This window comes from Cervus canadensis, chromosome 2 (genome assembly GCF_019320065.1).
Source record: "Cervus canadensis isolate Bull #8, Minnesota chromosome 2, ASM1932006v1, whole genome shotgun sequence".
Classification (NCBI taxonomy): domain Eukaryota; kingdom Metazoa; phylum Chordata; class Mammalia; order Artiodactyla; family Cervidae; genus Cervus; species Cervus canadensis.
Genome location: NC_057387.1, coordinates 55,534,619 through 55,559,857, shown reverse-complemented (window position 1 = coordinate 55,559,857; position 25,239 = coordinate 55,534,619). Strand labels below are relative to the sequence as shown.

Here is a 25,239-nt window from a genome sequence, read left to right as displayed (position 1 = left end):
CCCAGTGGAACTAGAGTTGGAAGTTACTTTCCTTCTGTCCATTTCCTGATCAATTATTAAGGAAGCTCTGAGTCACAGAAGGAAGGGGACACAGAGCACATGGGAAGTGCTCTAGATTTTGTCTCTTAATCAACTCTGCACAATCTAAAAACCGAGTGGTGATGGTTCTACAATGTTGTGAATATAATTAATGTCACTTGAATTATACACTGAAAAATGGTCAGAATAGCACATTTTAGGTTAAATATATTTTACTACAATTTTAAGGAAGCAAAAAAGTTGAGAAGTAGGAATAGAAGGTAGGACCACACATTAGGTATGAATGAGAGGCCAAGCAGATAAAGATCTTAATATTACAACACTATCTCTGTTTTCAATAACATAACTTTTCAGATATTAAGCACTGAATATTATCAAAACAAAGCTTACAGATAGTGTCCAAGGCAAGCCTCATTGCTCAGGACTTAATTAGAAGTTATGGGAAAAACAATAGACTTGAGATGCTTTGACAAGTGGAAGAGGTTCCTAAGCCTTGTTGTAACAATGAGATTTTAGGGAATCTGTTCAGCTCAGCTGTTGAGGTAACTAAATGGCTGTGAACACAGCTTGTTTTAAATCATTCTTCAAATAGTATCTGTACCTGCTTACAACAAGTTATTTATTCTATGGCTATGTTCTGGTAAAAAAGAGTTTTATTGTAATGAAGTGTGATTTACACATGTAGCTTATCACAAAAGCCCGTTTTCTAAGAGAAATAGGCTGTTGTTCTGTGCTGCTAAAAAGAATGAGAAGTGCCATCAATGGGAGACACAAAGAATATTCTAAGTGGAACTTACTAGGCAGATTCAAAGAATGCCTGAGTCGGCTTGGATACAACTGGAGCTGAGAATGCAGCGTAGGCCTCTCTGACCCCTTGCTCTGTGTTCTTAGGGCTCAATGAGTATGCCCAACAAACCCCGGAGACAGGGCCATTGCCTCTGACAGTGGTAGCACCGTCGTGCAGGCCACAACTCCTGGGGAGGGCTCTTCACAAACCTGTGAGAAAAATGCACCCCCTGAGGCCCAGTGACAGGGGCCCCACCCGCAGGTATGTGACACCAAGCAGGGAACTTGCTTACTCCTCCTCCTCCAGGAACATTAACTACATCAAAATGTAAGTTATAGGAAACAGTATTGTTATATTAAAATGAAAATGACTATAGTTTTTTCTATACACATGGGACTTGATATAAAATTCACATCAGCTAAAATTTTAGACTTCCAAGAATCTCCAGGCTTCCAGGGGGCCACATGGGACCACATCCCCAGATCTCTGGGGACCAGCCTCTGCTGTTAGGGCTACATCTGTGAAACAGATATTTATTCTTTGACAAGTAGGGGAAAACAAACTCTCATTATCAATTAAAAATTATTATTGATGTCTTGTTGATCAATATAGCTAGCATGACTCTGGGGATTCAGATTTTAGCACATGACTTTTACAAAAACAATAATAATATGATCATAAAGAGCTGGAAAAGTTAAATGCTAAAATTACCATTTCTGTAGTAGCTATATTATACCCATTATAAAAGCTGATTCCAGTTAGATCAATAATAATATCAGCTATTTATATTTTGTTGAGTTCTGCTATTATTCATCTGGCATTAAGTCAAGCCAATTTACACTGAAAATTATTTAAATTTACCTTGCCATCTGGCAAGAAAATTATTTTTAAATGACAGACCTTGAATTAAGAATCTTGCAAATACAGACTGGATATACTGTCACACAATGCAAAACTATGCAACTCTTAAGCTAAAGTTATGGAAGAACATGGTAGACAACCTATAAAATGATATATATACACTGATAACATGTAAAATAAGCACCTATGTGCATACAAAAGTACTAAAGGTACTTTAATATTCAATAAAAAAATATTCAATAACCTAGATATTGAAATGATTATCTTTGAATGAAAGGTCATTTTTTGTTTTCTTTCTTTTGGCTTCTCTGTATTTTCCAAATTACTTTTACTTTGGTAATTAATAAAAACATATAATTAAGCAAGGGGATATAGAAAAGGTATTAGAAATATTTTTAAATAGGAAAAAGTAAATACAACTCTACCTGTGAATAAGACATCTCCACCATCTAAAGTTGCATTTTCATCTTTCATCTCTACTATGTTGAGCTGAAGTTTTTCTAGTGCTTCTTTCATCATGTCAACCTGTTGAAAATAAAATGATTCAGATTAATATTCTTACCATTTTCTAACAAGAAAACCAGTCATCTAAAACTTCAGATCACTGAATTATGCTCCCACACGCACACAAAGACATACACACAAGCATATTCTTGTGAATATATAAAGTGAAAGTGAAGTTGCTCAGTCGTGTCCGACTTTTTGCGACCCCATGGACTGTAGCCTACCAGGCTCCTCCATCCATGGAATTTTCCAGGCAAGAGTACTGGAGTGGGTTGCCATTTTCTCCTCCGGGGATCTTCCTGACCCAGGGATCAAACCCGGGTCTCCCACATTGCAGCCAGACACTTTACCATCTGAGCCACCACGGAAGCTCTTGAGTATGTACGTGTAGTATATATTGAACCAGCCACGATCATTTGCAAGAGAAGAAATTATCTGTTAGAAACTGTCTATTTTGTCCCCTTCTGGTCTAAAATCAAGTCAATATTAGGATCTCTCTCTTTTTTGTCTATTGGAATCGATTGCTTAGAGGACATTGTTGTAAGTGTGACTACTTAGGGTACAGGAGTTGAAAAATGTGGGAGACAGAATACTTAACCCAGCTACACTTGCCAGAAAAAGACAAGATTTAATTTTAAATCTTAAGTCAGTCAGGAAGAATTGCACACACAGAGTAATATGTGGAAGGAATATCAATGGCAATAACCAATAACTTGAAATCTCAGCCCACTGGACTGTTGCTGTTTTCTATTCAAATATTTGCTAAAATATCAGAACATCTAAGGCTTCTCTGTAAATATGAACTGTTATTTAAATTTTAACCTAGGTCTCTATAGGTGGTTAATAAATACAATAATTGTAATCAAACCAAAGAATATCAGAAAGTGAATTTCAGAGACTTTCTATGACTTCAGGGATCAGTCTAAAGCACAGAGATATTCCGGGCTGGACTAGGGAGCACTTATAGTAAGATTTACTTTAATACAAGAGTTAAATATAAGGTATAACAAATGTCCTTTGAAGCTCACAATTTAAGTCCTTCCAACAGTTCAACAAAACAATTTAAATATTTCTGAAGTCTGTATAACTTTTAACATGGTAAAGACATACATTGAGAAGACATGAATAGGGACCAAGGGAAAAACAAGAGATCACATGACACTGGGAAAAGCAAAAGTTCTCCCAAAATACAGCATGCCCAGTACACATTCTGAATTGTCAATGAAGAGTTTAGGAGACATAAATACAGCAGAGTAACTTCTAAAGTAATAAAAACATGGACATACTTTGACAGAAAGCCTGACATTCATGCAGTCAAAAAAAAAATTAAAGAAAATACAAAATAAAATAAATATATCACTCATCTTTGTCTTGGAACTCATGTAAAAATTCCACAAACTATAGAGTGACTCAGAACAATAAAAAATTATTTCCGCGGATGAAATGGTCTTCATGTAATAAATACATCTAGTGATTTCTTTTAACATCAGGCTTTCCTATGTAACAGGAAGTGGAATCGTTGCTATAGCATAAGAAAGAAGCAAACTAATATTTACCATGACTTGTTGGGCTACAGTGAACCCAGGAAAACACACAACTGTTTTCTTCCAGCATCTGCCTCTGTGTCCATGGAAAATTCACTGAGTTTGAAGAAATCATGAGAACTGAGCTACTGTTACCTTTGGTTTCTATTATGAATGCCATTGCTTCCCTTATAAGTTGACATTTCAAAGACTACTAGGAATTCAGCAATAACAAGTATTTTTGATCTGAAAAGTTTACATGTAATATTTCAATTCAGGAACTTTATTCAATTCTTAATGAAGAGTTTAAAGAGACAGAAGTAGGGAGGCTAATAGATACCAGTTTCAGGAATACTGCACTTTTAAGTCCTATATCTTTCAAATTACCGTTTTTAGAGGATAAAATGCATGTGGTTTCTTAAAAGCTAAACAGCTGCACCAACACAAAAAAACTTTTGTGTAAGGACTTAAAAAAAAATTCAGTCGTATCTATACACACAAAGTCATTAAGATAGGTCCATACCATAAACACAGCTGATACTATTACTTTTAGAGTTAAGGGTGTGGACAAGTTAAGCAATGTTTTAAACATTAAGTAAACAGTTTGAGAATTGCAGGACAATACAGCATCGGATGGGCAATGCTAACCCCAGTGAAATTTCTGGAGAAGAAAACCAGAGGCTCAACTCCATTCAGGACCGCACACTCTTGGCACAGGGGTTCCATGAAGCAGACAAATTTGACTGCAAACAAAACCCAGAGTTGCCCTGACACATGGCCCATAGCAAGCCAGTTATTCAGGTAGTTAGAACACTAAATATAATTATAGAAGTGGGATTTTTTGTGGAAAAGGTCCAAACCATGAGCCTTCAAGAAACTGCCCAGTCTATGGTTTCATGACTGTGTTTAATGTTGACATAATTAAATTTCAAGAGGAAAAAAAAAAGACCAAGCAACACCGCCTTTCACTGAGACAGTAAACTTGCAGAGTGGAAATTAGCATTACTCAGGATGGAGAGAAACTGTCAGAGCAAACAGTATTAGTTCCAAAGGTTGAGTTGAATGGGTCACTTTAGCCCATGAAATTAGGAATAAAAATGGCAAATTAGAGAAACAACCTTAATTTAAACTTAACTAGCTTATTTTCATACTTGATCCTAAAAAATTTATAAGAACTTCTTCCCTTTTCATTCTACATGCATTCTACATACAATGTTGTGTCGGTTTCTGCCATACAACACAAACCAGCCATAATTATACATATATCAACTCCCTCTTGAGTCACCCCCAACTCCCCCATCTCTTTATTTTTAAAGTTTATATTCTCGTTTCTTTTTGCCCCATGTTTTCTCCTCCCACCCTTTGCGACAGATTTCTTTCCTGGCCACAGGGGGTTCAGGCCACACTTGCTGCTTCCGATCATACAAACCACATGTCTTTCAAGAACAGGTACTATTTGAGGTGGGGCTTCCCAGGTAGCTCAGTGGTAAACAATCTGCCTACCAGTGCAGAAGACACATGAGACACGGATTTGATCCCTGGGTGGGGAAGATCCCCTGGAAGAGGAAATGGCAACCCACTCCAGTATTCTTGCCTAGGAAATCCCATGGACGGAGGAGCCTGGTGTGCTACAGCCCATGGGGTCACAAAGAGTCAGACATGGCTGAACACACACTATTTGAGGTAATTCTCTTTCCTTTCTTCTTCCCTCACCCCCTTTCTTTTCTGGAGTATAAATGTTAAAAAATGTAGAGTTCTTGGGTTACACATTCACAGTCACTCCTCACTCCTGGGTTATGATCCAGGGCATAGGGTTAAAATCCCAGTTCTGCAACTTACTAGCAGGTGACATTAAGTTGTTTAACTTTTGAGCCTCAGTTTTCTCATCTTTAAAATGGGTGGCTAGTCATAATAATGGCAACTTCCTAGGCTCTTCCTCAACATTAAATACATGCAAAACAGCATGTGATAATTGCTCAATAATACTAGGTATGACTTTTGCTATTTTGATGAAAACCAGCCTGTGTGGACCCAGTGACAAACACTTGTACTATGAAACTGACCTCCAAGAGAAAAGCTGTTGCTTTCTCTTACATTTGGATGAGTTTCTTGTGTTTTACCACCCTATGACAGATCCCATCTGCTTTCTAGTGAATTAAAATTAGTCTTTTCTGCAAAGCCAATGTAAAGTCAGGGCACAAACATTGAGGACACATTTAAATTTAAATCAATCCAGTTTTGATTTCATTCCAGCTTCTGGAAGTTGCCAGGCTATGTGGTAGATTTGTTACATAATCTCTGCTTTGAAATAGCCCTCTGGAGGTACACGAGGTGGGAAGTGGGCTTGTCCTGTAAGATGTTCCACAGCACTCAAAAGAGTGTCAGCCACGATGGTACAGATGATTACAGTTATTGAAGCCATTACACTCAAAAGGGCTCGTCTGAAGAATTTCTGCTTCTTCCTAATGCCTGGTCTCCTTTTCTTACCTTTTCTGTTCTACTCTCTTCTGACTTTCTTTTATGGCCCTCATTTCTGTTCCCTCATTTGTCCTGTCATGTTCACATCATCATCCTGCCTTCTCATTGCATTCCTCTTGGGTTCTCACGGTGATGGCAAGAAGTGAGGATTTGAAAACAGGCTGTATCATATACTGAGCTAACCCGATGGCTCCGTGGGTAAAGAATCCCCCTGTAGTGCAGGAGACACAGGAGATGTGGGTTCGATTCCTGGGTCAGGAATATCTCCTGGAGGAGAAATGGCAACCCATTCCAGTATTCTCACCTGTAACATCCCATGGACAGAGGAGCTTTGTGGGCTACAACCCAAAGGGTTGACAAGAGTCGGCCACGACTGATGACAAAGCACGGCACTCTTTCACTTATTAGCAATATGACTTGGGCTGAGTTAACGACTCTGAGCCCAAGTCTTCTAATTGGCTGGTGGGATAATGTGTTCTCTCTAATGGTGATTATGTGAGTAACAAACTAGTATACAGACAGTGCCAAGTTCAGCACCTGACACATTGTGCGCAAAACCAGTAGTTGGTATTGTTATTATTTTGCCCTAAATTAACTGAGAACTTTGGATTCTGGCTCTCTTTCAAAAAAATAAAAATAAAACATACAATTTTCATTATGAAATAAAACATTCTGATCCTAACTCTCCTTTTTTTCTTGTGAAATTCACCCAAACACAAAATACCAAAACAAAAAAAAAACTTTACACATTTTTATTGGCAAGTTGTATTCTAGAATAGTTTGCAACACACCATAATTAATTGCAATACTCTTTACTTAGAGGCCAACGTTTTGGATAGTTAGCCCTATCCAAAGTTGTCTTTGATGCATATTTTCAACAACGTTCACTGTGAATGTTTCCTACCTTCCCTTCGGAGGCTGTGACTGTGCTCATGAGGCCCGATGAACCATTCTGTGGCGCACTCCATTAAGAACTGCACCTCTGTTTGCCAAGCCACTTTCCTTTAGCTGCTTCTGCTCAATGGGCTGCCAGATGTTCTGACTACAAATGAGGCCCTTGGCATTGGCCTGTCTGCAGCTGACAGGTCTCAGTCACCTATAGTTCTGCCCTGTGGTGGGAGCAGTGCTGTCAACACCATTACTACTAGGTTTTCAGTGCCCATCCATTTAAATGTTCTGAATCCCTTTGAACTCATCATATTATGGGAACTTTAAAATTATCCTGCCATCCTGGTCTAGCTCTGAAGAACTGAATAGCAGCAACATAATTTTGTTAGTAGTGAAATGGTTTCATTTTCTCAACTTGTCACTGACTTTGTTTTGCTGTTCAATGTTAAGTGTGACTGCTGAGGAAGTCACTCAAGAAGCAGATGTGATGTCTTCGGCTTGTCATGACACAGCTGGCTTGGAACTTGCATCAAAGCTATACTGTGTTGTCCTTGGTCACACAAAAACCTTCATTTGTTTATGCCACCTTCATGTTCTTTGTTAATCAGTACATCTTCAGCCACTGTGGCCACCTGAACTAGCATATTTGGGTGATTTTGTAACAATACTTAACGTCCGTATCATGCTTTCACATGTATTTTCTCATTTGATCAACATTTCAAGTTCAACAAACACTTAGCGGATGTCAACTTAAAAAAAAAAAACAGCTTGCAAAGATTAAAAAACCTCACAAAACTATAGTTCTTGTCCCTAGGAAGTTAGCTATCCAGTGGGGAAGATGTACCTTATGAATGTATAATGACAGTAAGATGGAATATTTGTTGTGATGCTCAGAATAACTCCAAAAGGTAGGAAGGTTACACAATGATATACCCATTTTACATACGAGTAAACCGAGGCTAAGGGAGGCTGACTGACTTGAGTCAAGTTTCCTGAGCCCATGCCCATATTCATGGTCACCTGCACTGCACTCCGTGATCATGATTCTACTGAGGTCTTATCATAGAGTGCAGCTCACATTGGAACTGGAGCTCATGTCTTCTCTTTTCCAACTCTGTACATTTAAGTCTACTCTGGATTCCATGATCTCTTCACATTAGAGATGGATGACTTTTCTGTATGTTAGGGCCCTAGGATGCTAAGGTGTGAGGTAATAAACAACATGAACAGGATTATAAACCACGGCAGGAATGTTCACCAAGGATGCAAGGATGGCCAGCATTTTAATTGCCACCCTTCAACTTTGGGATGCCTTAGGTTTATTCAGTGGTTTATCCCTTAACTTTTCCACATGTACTAATGAAATTACTAAAGTTAACCAAAACCACCACCACCAAAAAAAAAAAAAGATCAAAAAGGAGTTTAATATACTAAATGATTCAAGCTTAAAAATTTCTAAATAAAAACATATTGAGATTCTCTTCTACATTCTAATTTTAGGGCAAAGATCTTAGGAAGAATTTAGTTAGCAATAATAATAGCAAACATCCATACAGTCTTCCCATGTGCCACACACTCTACTAAGAACTCATATTGAATTTACAGAGTTGACTCATTGGAAAAGACCCTGATGCTGGGAGGGATTGGGGGCAGGAGGAGAAGGGGACGACAGAGGATGAGATGGCTGGATGACATCACCGACTCCATGGACATGAGTTTGAATAAACTCCGGGAGTTGGTGAGGGACAGGGAGGCCTGGCGTGCTGCGATTCATGGGGTCGCAAAGAGTCGGACAAGACTGAGTGAGTGACTGAACTGAACTGAACTGAACTGAACCTTTCTAATCCAGTGAAACAAGTAGTAACAGTGTTTCTGTTTTACAGATGAGAAAGCCAAGGCAAAGTTGTGACTTGCCCAGGGTCTTAGAGCAGTGGAGCTGAAATCTGAGAGCTTTACTCTGAAGTTTGTGTTCTTTCCTATATGATTTGTCACTAACAAAAGACAATTTAGCTAACTACTGTGCATTCAAATGAAAGCTAATGTTAGAAGTGACTGTGAGAATCTATAATATTCATAAAAACATATTGCGCTGTGTATGCTTATTTACTCAGTAATGTCCAACTCTTTGTGACCCCATGGACTACAGCCTGCCAGGCTTCTCTGTCCATGGGAATTCTTCAGGCAAGAATACTGGAGTGGGTTGCCATTCCCTCTTCTAGGGGATCTTCCTAATCCAGGGATCAAACCTAGGTCTCCTGCATTGCAGGCAGAACATATATTCACTTAAATCTATTTGTTTTAAAAAAAAATGTGGACGAAGATATTCTGGAGGAGGGCAGGGACAGAGGTACAACTTTCTAGCAATGTGAACTTTGGTTTTGATTTCTAAAGATCCTAAATTTTGCTTTCCTAAGTGTATACCAACTAAGGCTAATGAATTTGAGGAGTCATTACTTCATCCTTCCAATTTCTAGATTAGATTATGAGAAATTAGTTGCAGAAAAATCTTTAAATAGTCAGCAATATCTTTCAATTACAGTGAGATTACAATAGCATATGGACATGTGGATACACTGCAAACCAATTCAGTCAATCTGGAGAGCTTCTGAGAAGGGTTTCTGCCACACAGGGAAGTATGGTAGGCTTCCCATAAAGAATTCCAAGATGATACCCAAGACAGCCACCTCCTGATGTGTATGCCATGTGTAAACCTCTCCCTTTGAGTTTCGAAAGGACTTGCAAATATGGTGAGTTATCACTCCTGTGATTAAGTTACATTTCACAGCGCAGGTAAAGATATTTTGCAGATGTAGTCAAGGTCCTTAATCAGTTGACTTGAGTTACTCAAAACAGAGATTATCTTGGATGGGCCAGATCTAATCAGGTGAACCCTTAAAAGAGGGTTTAAAGGTCAGAGATGGAGGAAGTCAGAAATATGTTCTCTTACTATTCTGAAAGAAAGCAAACAGCCATGTTGGGAACTGCCTATGGAGGGGGCCTACAGGTGGCCTCTAGCAACTGAGAGCAACTCCCAGTTGCTAACCAGCAAAAAGTCAGGGACCTTAGTCCTGCAATCTGAGGAATTGAATTCTGTCAACAACAGAATTCTGAATTAGCCTAGAAGAAGACCTAAGCTCCAGGTGAGAATACAGTCCAGCTGACAACCAGGCGCACGGTGCCCAGACCTCCAACTTATAAACACTGTGAGATAATAAATGGGTGTTCTTTTAATGCTATGTTTATGATAGCAATAGAAAACTATAGTGAGAATCCCAAATTTTTAAAAATGTATTTAAAAAGGCTTAGATCTGAAGCAAAATGTTGAACTAAATGTTCATTTACAAGTTGTTCAGAATATGGTGTACTAGTTCTTAAAAGGGCTTCCCTCATAGCTCAGTCAGTAAAGAATCTGCTGGCAATGCAGGAGACCTGGGTTCAATTCCTGGGTCGGGAAGATCCCCTGGAGAAGGAAATGGCAATCCACTCCAGTATTCTTACAATGTTCCTAAGAAATTCCCAAGAAAATAATGATTTAAATAAATTTAGGATTCCAGACCCGTTAGTTTCCTTAATCCATTATTTTTATAAAAGATTTATTTATTTATTTATTTTTGGTTGCGCTGGGTCTTCACTTCCGTGTGGGGCTTTCTCTAGCAGCGGTGAGTGGCTGCTACTCTCTGGTTGTGGTATGCAGGCTTCTCATTGTGGTGGCTTCTCTTGTTGTGGGGCTTGAACACAGGCTTCAATAGTTGTGGTTTGTGGGCTCAGTAGTTGGTGCTCCCGCTCAGCAGTTGTAGCGCATGGACTTAATTCCTCTGCGACATGTGGGATCTTCCCGGATCAGGGATTGAACTCGTGTCTCCTGCATTGGCAGGTAAATTCTTTACCACTGTGCCACCAGGGAAGCTCTCCTTAATCTATTATTTATTGAAATCTTACACAATTAAATTTTTAAATGAAGAAAACAAGTTGCAATTCCATTACAAATCTAATACATGCTCATAAAAATTAAAATGGTAAAAGTAAATATGTAAATAGCAATACAAAGCAAAACTGTGCCTTGGGCCATTCCAATCTTATTTTGTTTCATTTGTTCAGTAAATATTGAGTGTGTGTTGTGAGCTAGGCACCATGAGAGACAGTGATCAGTGGCCATCAAAAACAGGACATGATCCCTGCTATCTAGTGCCCTTAGGGTAATACATGTTAAAGAGTTACACATTATGATAAGGGATATTGGAGGAAACAATTGTGTGCTTTGAGAAATAAAGGGGGGTACATGATTCAGTAGGTCAAGAAAGGTCACTCTGAGGAAGTAACATTTAAGCTAAGAAATCAAAATCATAACAGCAATCTGTTCCTGCTGGAGGGTCATCTGGAATTCTTCTTTAGAAACAGAAAGGTTTCTGGATGATCCTTAGATTGTAAACAGCTCAACTTCGTCTATGAAAAATTAAGGAAAGGCTTACTGTGTTAGGAAAATGGTCAGTAGAACTGAAAATTACTTAATACATTAAAATCTTCAAAACTTATCAGTCAAATAGATGTCATTAGTCCTGTGATTATTCTGGGAACTCATAATATTTATAGGATGTATGTGTGAAAGTTTTATAACCACCTAGTTCATGTCTCTCTTACTGAACCTTTGTAATAATATTTTTAAATATCCACTGCATTTTCCCCCATTGATTTCTTAGATTTCTAAACTTACTGGATTATTTCCAGTGACAAATTCTAAAATTAACCAGGATATTTAACATCTTGGTTTCCATATTTGTAAGATGAGAGGGCAGAGCTTAAGAATGAGATCATTTCCAGCTCGAGATTTCTAACAGTTGTAGTCTCAAAACAATTTTTGGCATTCATAAATGTGACTCTAACTGTAATTCTGTTTACCCCCTAGAGAGTTTACTGAAAACACCCCAGATGGTTATTTATGAGTAAAGTATTCTAGTATTTAATCAAATTCAATCAGAAGCAAGAGTCTGGGGACTTCCCTGGTGGTCCAATATTCAGGAGTCCAAGTTCCCACTGCAGGGGCAAGGTTTCATCCTGGTCGGGGAACTAAGAGCTCATAAGCTGCACAGCCAAGAAGAAGAAAGGCAAGAAGTTGGGTATATGGATACAGGGGAAAGATAAGACTGAACTAAAAGTGGATTGAAAGATCCTAGGATAGGAACCTCAGAGGTGAATGGAAGGATTCTGCTGCAGTGGGGAAAAACTGTTCCTAGAAAATAAGGTGTGTGTGTCTTAATGCTAACTTTTGATACTTATATTTTATTATTATTATTTTTAGTAACCCAAAGTACTGTTTTTTACCTGCCAACAGGGAGAATAATTATACTATGTAGAATAATGCCTTTCCTGTATAAGGACAGATGTCAGGCCTTGCTTTGATGCTAACTTCTGTGTGCTTGCTCATATCCATATAAAGTATAGGAGATTTCATCAACTTTGGGTTCATTCCTACCCAATCCCCAGGATCAATCATGACCTGAAAAAGGAGGATTTAACAAGCTCCAGGTAAATGCTCTGGGATGTAATATTAACTCTTTCTTTATGCTTTGTCCCATTTAAGACTATATACCTAGGTACTGCTTTTTGATTCTTTTCCCTGGAGTCCTGTTCTAATAACGTGCCCACGTCTCTTCCTATGAATAGGGTCTTTCTATATGTTCTTTCTAAAAATCTGAGGTTTGGTCCCACAAGCCAGCACTGTAGATGGGCTTTCCAGGTGCTCACTACATGCAAGTGATCCTTGTCATCTCTCTCTAAAACACAGAATAAGTATCATCAGGTCTGAGAAATCTATCTCTTAACTACTCAACTCTGGCACTCTTAGAAGTTAAATGCCACAGACCTAACTTTCATCATTAAGTAAAATTTATTAAGCTCTAAGTCCCAGGCATTGTGGTAAATGGTTTTACATAGATTATCTCAGTTAATTATGCCACATCCCTTCAGGTATCTCCTAGTCTCAGTCATGGCAGTTCCATCCCTCTTAGCAGGGACTGGTGCAAATGACCTACTTTTAGCCATGGCGGAGAAGTCTGTTGAGTTTCTGGAGACATAGAAAGAAACATAATCCCACTTCTTTCTGTATGGTACATTGTCCTGTATGGTACCTGGAACTGGACTGGTCTGACAACATGATATCACCTAGCATGACAGGACAGAGCGACAGAAGGAGCCTGGATCCTTGATGACATTGTGAGCTGATGAATGGACCTGAAACTCCTGGAGTTCTGACACATTCGATTCTTTATTTCCTTAATTTGATTTGAGTTTTCTCTTAGCTGCAGCTAAAAGAAACTCATTTGCTTATATAACAAAATTGATAAGCAGTAGCTAAAGAGTCCATAACAAGATAAAACTACAAAACTCATTAAATTCTGATGTAGAAACAACTACTAATGGAAGAGTTTTCTTTCTCTAGGACTACGCCATGACTTGCCATTCAACAAATGACACAATATATAGATGCTATTGTAACTGATGGTACCCACTATCTTGGCTGATAAGCATGTTGATCAAATGTCACTTATCACCTGAAGACCACTGTGCTTATAGAAAACAGAAGATTATAAATAATTTGTAAAGTGAAAAGTACCCCAGGAAGTATTAAATTGCCTTAATCTGTAGATAAAGCATAATTGTTATAGCTCCATATGTCAGAGTTGGAAGTTAATGGTCAGCACTCTCATCTCTGAACCAGGACTTAGGTCTGGAGGAATGTGAATAGGAAGGTTAGATAGAAATACAGAAAGAAACCCAGTGGGGTCAGAGTACACAGGACAAACAAAAATAGCTCTGAAGAAAACTGGGCAAGATCCCTGTCATTATCTGGAGAGAACATGAAGACATAACAGCAAAGTTCTAGATTTTCAAAGGCCCATGCATTAAGATATCACAGCAAGACAGTTTTGGGGAAGAAGGTTGGACACAACATGTAGTTTTTAAATGAAAAGCAAAGCAGGAGCTCTTGCTGGTCTTGTCACTCTCTTGATATAATGTACTCATTCAAGTGGTCCATTTCCTTGTTGACGATACTGACACAGTACGTGTATTGAGTTTCTAAGAGCCACTGAAACTCTGTCTGCAGAGAACAAATAAAAATATGATTTATCACCAAATACCAAAGGGAAATAAGTGTCAGCTACCAAAGGGCCTGCACGATTTAGTATGTTAAAAACTAGAGAACTGACAAGTTTCTAAAATTTTAAACTAATTTTCCCGAAAGTTGAGAAGCATAAAAATTTGCTGTGCACACCATCCAAAATAAGCACCAGACATCAAGCTTGAAGTGCCCATAACTTTCTATGAATTCAGAGAAGCTGCATGTTGCCATTTATAAAGGCAAACAGACTGAAAGTATGAGAAATATTTTGAATGTCCAATACACAATTCATACATTGTAGGTACTAAGCTGCCTCAGAAGCTTGCCAGCAGACCCCTGCTCCCGCCCCAGCTGCAAGCCCTGGCTGCATTAGATATGCCTTCTGTATGCTCCCATGTTCCTTGGGGCATTCTACTAACAAAAGGTCTGGCCCCAATAGACTCTCTATATGTTCACTGAAAGAACAGCTGAACAATATTGAAAGTTACAGTAGACATGACTTCTAGAAATGTTATAACAAATTTACGCCTAAGTTTAAAACATTCATTTTGTTTAACCAAGGCACAGTTGCAAGGTGGGGTAACTTCTTCTAGACAACTCTCACTCTTTTCAAAGGTAAGCAGATTCACCTTTATTTCTAAAGACCCCAGAGTGAGGAGACTACCCCCTTGGTCTATTTGTCACAGTAATCATTAACTCTTCTCTTTACCTTCTCCAGTAAATTGATTCTTTTATCAGTTCATTCAACAAGTACCTATTCAACATTTTAAAACACATCTGGCACTATTCTAGGCCTTGAAAATACATCAGTGAAAAGATAAAATCCTTGTGTGTATTCTGGCAGGGATATGGAGGGATCGACAAGAAATAACAAACAGAAAAATATTAGGTAGAGGTAGATACTATGCAGAGATTTAATTCTCTGGACATGATATATAAAATAAGTGGTAGTTACTATAGATTGGGAGGCTAAAAATACCTTTCTAAAAATGTGACATGCATACTGACATCTAAATGACCTAAAGGACCAACAGCGAGAAGAATGTTCCAACAAAAAGCAATGCAAAGGCCCTTAGGTGGGAGCACGTGTGACTTATTCAAGAAACAGAACAGAACAGAAAGATAGTCAGTGTGGGACTATGAATAGGGCAAGTATTATGAGCTGAAGTGGCTCCCTCCCAAATTCATGTGCTGAAGTCCTAACATGAGAATATGACTCTTTGAACACAGGGCCTTTAAAGAGGTAATTAAGTTAAACTGATTGGGGCTTACTAGGGTGAGCCCTAATCCAATATGACTGGAGTCCTTACATGGAGAGGAAATTAGAGCACAGACAGATACAGAGGGAGGATGCGATGAAGACAGAGGGAAAAGGTGGCCATTTGCTTGTCAAGAAGTCAACCCTGCTCATACCATAATCTCAGACTTCTAGCCTGCAAGTTTGTGAGAAAATGTGGTGGTGGTGGTGGTTTAGTCAGTAAGTCATGTCTGACTCTTGCAACCCCAGGGACTGTAGCCCACCAGGCTCCTCTGTCCATGGGATTTCCCAGGCAAGAATGCTGGAGTGGGTTGCCATTTCTTTCTGCAGGGGATCTTCCTGACTTAGGAATTGAACCTGTGTCTCCTGTATTGCAAGCAGAGTCTTTACCAATAAATTTCTGTTATTTATACCACCTGGTCTATGGTACTTTGCTATTGTATTTCTAGAAAATGAATGCAGGAAGGTATTAGATATGCAGCAAGGGGATATAGGATGGGGACAGATCACATAGAACTTAGTAAACCAGCAAAAAGGATTGGAATTTTAAGTGTTATCAGAAGCCACTGGAAATTTGAGGGAGGGGGGTGACATGACTTCATTTACAAAGGTAATTCTGGCTAGCTGCTTTGTGGAAAATGGACTGCAAGGCAAGATGATACAGGGAAATTAGTTAAGAGACCGTTGTAGTAGACCAAGTGAAAGATAATGGTGGTTTGAACAAGGGTGATGATAGTGAAGAAAAAGAATAGTGGCTGGATTAGAGATATGTTTTTAAGGAGAGCTGACAAGACTTGCTGGTGGATTAGATGCGGGGGTGAAGGAAAGGGAAGAGTCAAGAATGACTCAGATTTTGGTCCTGATCAACTGGGTAAATGGTGGTAGGAATTTTTATATAGAGGAAACTGTAGAGAACAAGGGCAAGTTTGGGAGAAAATTCAAGTTTTGTTTTGGCCATGTTGAAATTGAAATGCCTTCTAGATATTCAAATAGAGAGGACAACACAGTTGAATATATTGATCTAGACTTCTGCAGAGTAGTCGGAACTGGAAATAAGACTTGAAGTCAGTGACATAAAATCTAAAACTAAGGAACATGAGAACTATATCTCAAACTCCATCCTGCAGGAAATGAGGTGACAATTCCTCCTAACAGCATTCCAAGCAAGAGACTCCAAGAGATATTTAGATCCACTGCTGTTACAAGGTATGGTAGCTATTTGCTGCAATAGTTAGAAAAACCTCCCTCTGGCAGCAAAGCCCTGCTTTATGCATACTCATTATGATTACACAGAACCAGGATTAAAGGTCTGGAAACTCATAAATGGATTGCAATGAACTTTCCAGATGTAGTAGGTATGTAGAGTCTTCAAGTGTTACTTCTCAGTTGCCTGTCCATTTTCTTGTTAAATTCAATTTTGTGGAAGCTACACAACATAGTAGTAGTATATGACTTTATTCATTCAGAAACCTTCAATTTTGAAATTATGATCACTTGAACAGACAAGGCAAAGTTCATTAAGTAAATAAATAGAGTATACAAGGCTATAAGAAGAACAACTTTCAAACATGGTTTAGATGAGTTAGTCTACACTATATTTGCACTATAGCACCATGGGCTGAATAAATGCTGCTGTGCCAATTAAAATACATTTTTATTCCCTTATTCAACTAGATTTACTAAAATTCTTTCTTGATTGAGAGAAATCCTTCATTAGTAGATATGTAATGATTGCTGTATGTGCTAAAAATCAGTAAGGCTGCATTTTCTTTAAAAAATACTGTTTTGTCATACATTGACTATTTTTTTTAACCAATTGAAACAAGCTTTCTTCACAATTGGTTCAAGTTGGTGCTTTTTTGACTGCAGCACATTGCCCAGTGTTTGAACACACTATTCAGGATGGTTTTTGGAATGCTAGTTTTTTTTTTTCCTCCTGAGTCTTGATTTGTGTGTGTGTGTTGTGATTTCAGCCTTCATTAAAGATGGCTGTGACAGGCTCCAGCAAGGATAACAGAGGAGATACCAATTCATTCTTAGAAAAGGTCTTTGGATTCTGGGCTATAGTGTGGCAAATATTCACCCTTTATCATATGTTAAACATTTGCTTCTTTTGGAACCTATTTAAATCACAAAAGTGAAAAGCCATCAGCTGAATATTTGTATGCTTATGGACACTGAGTAAAGGCTTATTTCCCACAGTAGTTGTATGAAATGGCTAGCTTCAAGAAATTGTTCTTGTTTTTGACGGTTGTCCACATTCTAACATGATGGTAATAAAAATAGTGAGTAATTTCTCTTCTCTGTTATCAAATCTGGGCATCCTTAGCTGGACTGAGACTGGAACAGACTGATAATATTTTCCTAACAGAAACATTCCAGTCAATGTTTTACCAAGGAAAACTAATTATTGTCTAGCTAATGAGTTTTGCCTTTTCCAAATTGCTTTAGAAAAATATGGTAATCTTCTTGCCCTTACAGTTTTTCTCCCTTTCCCCCTCAAAGGTTTATTTCTGCTTCTAATTTGTTACTAAGTATTAACTAAAATAAAACATTCATTTGAGGACTAGCTACTAGTTCCTTCCGTAACACAGAAGGGACTTGGTTTTGAGTAATTCTCATAGTACCATAACCTTAATACCATCAGATTCTCTTCTTACGAGACAAAGCATGATGAAATATTCTCAGAAATGGCATTGTCCCTATTTATTGTTTTTTTCCTTGAACTGGAGCTGAGCTGGCAAGGTTCCATTGTCTCTCAACCAGATTTATTATGGATCAGATGCATTCCATTTCACAACAGGAATGTGCTCATTATAAAATGTACAAAGCTTATAGTCTAACAAAGCATACACTTTGTTAGCCAAAAACCACTCTAACAGTGGGAATAGTTTGTCAAGTGTTCAGATGTATCTGAACTAAATTTAATATCACAGAAGCTGATGCTCAAATCTTGAAATCAGTCTCTGTAAACACAGTGCTGTTTATGCTTTCAAAACTAAACTGAATGCATTTTAGAATTATGCAAATATACTCCCTTAGTATTTCTTATCGACATTATATAGTTAGCCAGGTTTTCTTGTTGCTTCAGTTTCTTCCCGATAGTACCTCAGAGCCTTGAAAAGTAGATTAACTCTTTCAGGTCTTCAGAGCACAGTTTAACTTATCACCTCATCAGTGATCAATGTTATTGAGTATTTATGCAATGAATTGAAGAGCATCCTTATAAATAACCAGGGAAAAACTAAAAGATTCTTTAAGAACAAGAAGAATGTGGATAAATTTAGCAGTTAAAAGACTAGTGAAAACTAGATTAAAACAAGTTTTAGAAGTATGATTGTCAATAAAGACTTAAAAATGTGCAAAAATGAAAGAGCTATGATTGGTGAATAATGGTTGTTGTGTCACTAGTAGAAGAAGCTGAGGAATACTTAAACATTTAAAGCTTCATCTACTACCAACAACTATAGTAACCATCGCCCATTCTGGCTCCCAAAGCAAATAGATTCAGATGCACATTTTCTATTATTCTAAACACCTCAAATTAATGTGACTTTAGATAAGGAAGAGTGGGATGGTAGTAGCTATCTTGCAGGAGTCTTTTTGGCTTGGGATATCAGCCCCGGGTTCATCTGTAGCTCACTCCATCCAGGCTCTCACTTTTGGGGTCTTCTTGCTTCCTTGGGATATCCCTCCATATAGAACTTGAAGAAGACCCAGCACAGCTTTCACTCCTGCATGACCCGTTTCTAGCCCATGCAAACACTTCCACAAACTCTGGCAGTGCAATTATGACCAACACAGTAGCACTCTTTGGGTTCCATATCTAAACAATTTGTTGCTCAGTTGCTGGCTCTCAAGATCACCTAGACTCTGGTCCATGGCATTTTCCTACCTGTGGGGAATATATATCAACTCTCTGAGGTGTCTCTTTAAAGACTAATCTCTACAGACAAAGTGAAAAACATAGCACATCCAATCCTACACATTCGATGTAGAAAAATTAGAAAGTACAGATTCAGTTCAGCTCAGTTGCTCAGTCATGTCCAACTCTCTGCGACCCCATGAACCGCAGAAAGCCAGGTCTCCCTGTCCATCACCAACTCCCGGAGTTTACCCAAACTCATGTCCATTGAGTTGGTGATGCCATCCAACCATCTCATCCTCTGTCATCCCCTTCTCCTCCTGCCCTCAACCTTTCCAAGCATCAGGGTCTTTTCAAATGAGTCAGCTCTTCACATCAGGTGGCCAAAGTATTGTAGTTTCAACTTCAACATCAGTCCTTCCAATGAACACCCAGGACTGATCTCCTTTAGGATGGACTGGTTGGATCTCCTTGCAGTCCAAGGGACTCTCAAGAGTCTTCTCCAACACCACAGTTCAAAAGCATCAATTTTTCTGTGCTCAGCACTCTTTATAGTCCAACTCTCACATCCATACATGACCACTGGAAAAACCATGGCTTTGACTAGATGGACCTTTGCTGACAAAGTAATGTCTCTGCTTTTTAATATGCTGTCTAGGTTGGTCATAACTTTCCTTCAGAAAGTACAAATAAGTAAAAATAAAACCATTAAAAATCTTTGTAACCCCCAAACCATGCATAGATATCACTGTTAATAATTTGGCACATAAACTCCCAGAATTTCCTACTAAATATGTTTATGAGAATATATTTTTGCTCATCTATAAAATTATACTATAAGAACACATATCCCACATTTAAGTAAAACACGGGGCATTATTATAAGGTAATTTAAAAATACATTCACACTTTAAATTGAGATTGCTTTAAAGTGGACTTACTGAAAAACTCTCTTCTAAAAAGTCTTTTGTTCTTAGGTAATTCCAAATATAATAAATAAAGCTCTTTGTATTGAATTTCAGACTAATTCAAAACTTAACCCTAATCAAAGATTAAGATTTTTATGGTGGTAAGAAAATTTGCCTTTTTATACAGTTCATGGGACTCTCACGGCAACAGTCGACTCATTGGAAAAGACCCTGAGACTGGGAAATATTCAAGGCAGAAGGAGAAGAGGGTGAGAGAGGAGGAGATGGTAAGATGGCATCACCGAGTCAAAGGATATGAACTTGGGCAAACTCCGGGAGATGGTGAGGGACAGGGAGGCCGGCCGCATGTACTGCAGTCCATGGGGTTGCAAACAGTCGGACACAACTTGGTGACTGAACAACACCAACAAAAGATAATTTGAGAGAAACTTTATAAAACATTTAAAGAGATGCTTCAGAATCAATTAGGATATGTGCTAAAATTTGAGGATACAAAGTTATGTCACAATTTGCAGTGTAGTTCTTTGAATTAATCTGATTAATCAGATAAGAGAAATAAAAAAATAGAAATATTTATTTGCCAAAAAAAAATTTGTTCTGAGACATCAGTAAATATTTTCTTCTGTGATGATACAGTTTTAAGTTTTTGAACCACAGGCTGGTTCAAGAATTCAAGACTCACAATGATTGATTATTAAATGTTGGACAAAGAGAGATCCTCTGTTCCTTGTGGGTACATAGAACAGACCCAGAAAGCACTTGGTGAATCCAATTCCTCATTATCTTGAAGACACCTGATATCCTATGATATCTGATAAAGCTGCCAACTCCTTGTCCATTCCAACTACATACCATGTATCCCATTTTATGACTAAACAGGATTTAAAATTCATGAAGGTTGTTGAAAGCTCAACTGTCACATTCAACTCATTCCAAAGTGTATGGGAAAAAGAGCATAGCAGACATTTCAACTGAGGCCATTATTGTGCCTGAATAAACATATTCCATTAAATTGCTAATAAACCTACTAGATGTTGATCACATCAGCCATACAGTTGCATTCTTTTCCTTTATAACAACTCACCCAATCTCTTCTGTGCAGCATTACTCTTTCTGTGTCCTTTATTCCAAGGTTGCTGTGCATTAAAGCACTTATTCAGTAAGTTTGTAATCCAGTTTAGTATGCTGTTAACAGAATTCTTTAAAGAAGATCATGGAAAAGGAAAATCAAACTTATTTTTGGATCAGTGACCAATTTTAAAGGAAACACATACTAAACCAGTTTAAAGGAAAAGGTCAGGATCCATGAGGTATTAAGGAAAAAGAAAAGAAAAAACATTCATTTCCACAATTTTCCGACATTCCTTAAAAATAAAAACAAGCTTAAGTACGGAATGGCAGGGTCCTACTTCCCCTATGCTAATGGTGGTGAACAGTACTGCCTTTCATAGGAAACTAGAAAGCAAAGGTTTTTCCTCAACACCAGGGAAGTTTTGGCTTCTCTTCCCTTCATTTATTCTGAGGTGCAAATTAAACCCTATAAATCTTGAGTTAGTCTCTCAAAACAAATAATAATACACAATGGATTAAATGCTCTAAAGTTTGCTTTTTATTAGCATAACTAATTAAATGTCTCTCAATTACAAATGATATATTAAGCCACTGTGGTATTAGTGTTAAATACTGAAAATATGTGAGGCTGAATATATATCCCATAGAATTAGGCATTTTTTTTAAAAGAACTAACACACTATCTATACTGTCTACCTGATGACTGACTTAGTTAAATAATTTATTTTCTATTTAAAGATCAGTTGAAAATGTATGATGGTAAAAACTAATGTTAAGGGAACAAATGCTTTAATTTTAAAATTCTTTAATCAAATAGGAAGCAATTGTTTTTGTGTGTTTTTTTAATTTGGTATATCCAAGTAAAAGCCTTAGAAGAAAGTACAGGTCTCCCCACACTTTGGTACCAAAATGTTGTCTCTAACCAGTCAGTTTTTCAGTGGGTAGAGTTGAGGCAGTATTTCTTTCCATAGAGCAACTAGTTTAAAATAACCTGCCAATGTAATCAAAATGCGTTTTTTCCCCCTATCAGCAAAGTCAAGCTGAATAAAAGTAAAATCCACTTTCTGGATTATTTTATGATCATCAAAATATTTGTGTCTATCTTTTTAGAGTGACTAAGATTAGGTGTAGTGAAAGAATTTTTCCTGCAGCTTCCCTGTGACACACCTTAGTGAGAACAGATAAAAATCAATTCGAAATCATGCACAAGCCATAGTAGAGAAGAAATAAATGTTAAAACAACAATAATATCATTCAACAAAAATAAAAATGAATAATAGTCCAATATAAAAAGCTGTGAAATTACAGTAATTTCACAACCCATCAGAAATAGCAAAACACAGTTACCTATAACAAATATTTTTTGATCATCTTATAGATGTCAAAGCTAGGTGCAGATAAACATGTTGGCAAATTTCTGGACTGGATAATTTAATGAAAAGAAGCTAGAAAGGATATATAACTCATAGAATCAAGGGATATTAAGATCAGAAGAAATCTTAGCAGTCATACGGATCAGGGGACCAAGTCCTACTAGGTTTAGGTAACTTAACCCATTTACAGGGACAAAAGCATGACTAGAACCCAAGGTCCCTTATTTATAGCATAGTGAAATACCTGACTCAGTAGAAATGTTTTCAAGACAAAAAGTCAATGATAAGGCTACCAATAAAAATTGTTTCTTAGTTTGAAATTAATAAATATCCTATTGATTACATATATATAGACATTTAAATTGTCCTAGACTCAAGTACAGATAACCAGGTTTTATCTAAAGTTTTCACATTGTCTAGGGTTTCACTTTTCATGGCATCAAATGAGGAAGTATTTGCTATCTGATGAAACCAAAGACCACAGAATAAATGTGGCTTGGTGCTGGAAGACAAGTGTGATGACTATAGTCCTATGTAACATTATGCAGGCAGTAACATTTTTCGAGGTTTTCACATAATGTAGAGTTAATGGTCCAGGTATTTTTCAATTTTTTGAACTTATAAAAAATTGAAAATCAAAGATATTCATAGTGTCTGTCAAATTTCCCTAAAAGGTTCTTTAATAAAGTAGAATCTCTCTCTCTCTGCCCCTGTCTGCCTCTCTCTTTCATGCACACACACATACACACACTCACACACAAACACACACATGTGTGTATACATTTAAGCAGGATTTTTGAGTAGTCTGTTTGAAGACTGGATATTTGGCTTCCAGAGTTGATAACTTCTCTTCCTCTTCATTAATATATTTAAAGATAGCATGCAAAAAAAAACTGGAAAATACAAAATATAAACTGACACAGCTTTTGTATTTGATTTCTAACTTCTGATAGCTGAATATTTTGAAAATATATCTAAAGGAATACAAAACATGTGGCATAAGAAGAAGGCTTTCAGCATGAATATGAGTTAGTAAGGTAGTTGGACTGATTTTTACAGGTAACTTATTGGACTCCATCCTATCATTTCAAAAATAGCCTGCATATTGCAATTTATAAAAAACATAAGTTAAAAATGATTTTGTTCAGTACATATGGGTGGGTGTCAGATTCTGGAAACCACAAAGGGGTAAAAGAAGTTAATGAGGGTGAATAAACTCTCCCTTGTTAAAGGCAAAGTGTTAGAACAAGTGTAAGCTTTTAAGAAGAAGTACTTTGGTATCTTCTCTTCTTAAAGGCTGCTTTCTCATAACCTTTTCTCCAAATATGACAAATGCAAATCTTAGCTTTAGGTATTTAGCATGTCCACTTTAATAAAACTTTCTAGTAACCTAATGGGAAGAGGATTGTATCTGTTCTAGATGGATTACCAAAAAACAATAAATTAGTACTCTGTCTATGGAGCCTGTGATTTTTTTTAACAAGTAAAAACTCTGGCAAATGAAACACCCTATTCTTGTAAATGAAGTAAACATAACAGACAGCTATTCTGTGACTTCACTAAGCCAAACATAATAGGAAAAGAATCCATACAGTTATCTGAGACTGAAGAAAATTTATAGTGACAAGTAAACAGAAAAAAGCCACTAGAATAATCCACAATTAAAATTCTAAATAAAAAAGTCTTTTTTTTTTTTTACCTTTACCACATTTAAATTTCCTAATGTACTTTAAATACAAAACCTGCTTTAGGCAGGACACACAGGTATGTGTTAAATGTCATTGACTGCTCCACTGTCTGTAAATAAATTATTTCCATTATGGTTTATCTGCAGTAAATTTTGCTTTCTGCCTCAACACCATCATACAATGGTATTAATAACAGCTATAATGAAACTTATAAAGAATTATCCAATCCCTCGTTTTCACAGATGGACAGACTGAGGTCCAGTTGAATTCCCATTCAAAGTCACAAGCTGGTTATAGTTCAGAGCTGTACCTTCTGTCTCCCAGAGCAGTGGGCAGGGCATCATGTTCTTGGCACTGTATGCCCATCAACAACAATGGCTGCAATAGCACCATTCACTGATGGTGCCCTTCTGAGTACTCCTCCTAGATGACTTTATACTCAAACATCATAAAAATCCATGAAGTATATGCTATTTTCACCACCATTCTACAGAAAAGGAAATGGAGGCACTGAGAGCTTAAATAACTTTTGCAAGAGTCTTCCTCCAGAGTCACAGCAGACTCTTGCTCTTAACTATTACACTACTGTTGAATCTTGTTTTTTCTCGTTCCCTTTATTCAGCACACTTTAATGGAACTCATCTTTCCTTTAACTGCTGTTGCTGCTAAGTCGCTTCAGTCGTGTCTGACTCTGTGCGACCCCATAGACGGCAGCCCACCAGGCTCCCCCGTCCCTGGGATTCTCCAGGCAAGAACACTGGAGGGGGTTGCCATTTCCTTCTCCAATGCATGAAAGTGAAAAGTGAAAGTGAAGTCGCTCAGTCTTGTCTGACTCTTAGTGACCCCATGGACTGCAGC

General features: G+C 37.6%; 1 protein-coding gene across 3 annotated transcripts in view; it reads right to left on the bottom strand.

Moving 5' to 3' along the window:
• Positions 1-25,239, bottom strand: part of DDAH1 (dimethylarginine dimethylaminohydrolase 1) — a 147,591-nt gene that overhangs the window by 39,207 nt on the left and 83,145 nt on the right. For all 3 annotated transcript variants that reach the window (XM_043460790.1, XM_043460789.1, XM_043460791.1), the window contains exon 2: positions 2,113-2,212. In XM_043460790.1, the coding sequence (XP_043316725.1) occupies positions 2,113-2,212 (100 nt within the window). The remainder of the gene's footprint in view (positions 1-2,112; positions 2,213-25,239) is intronic.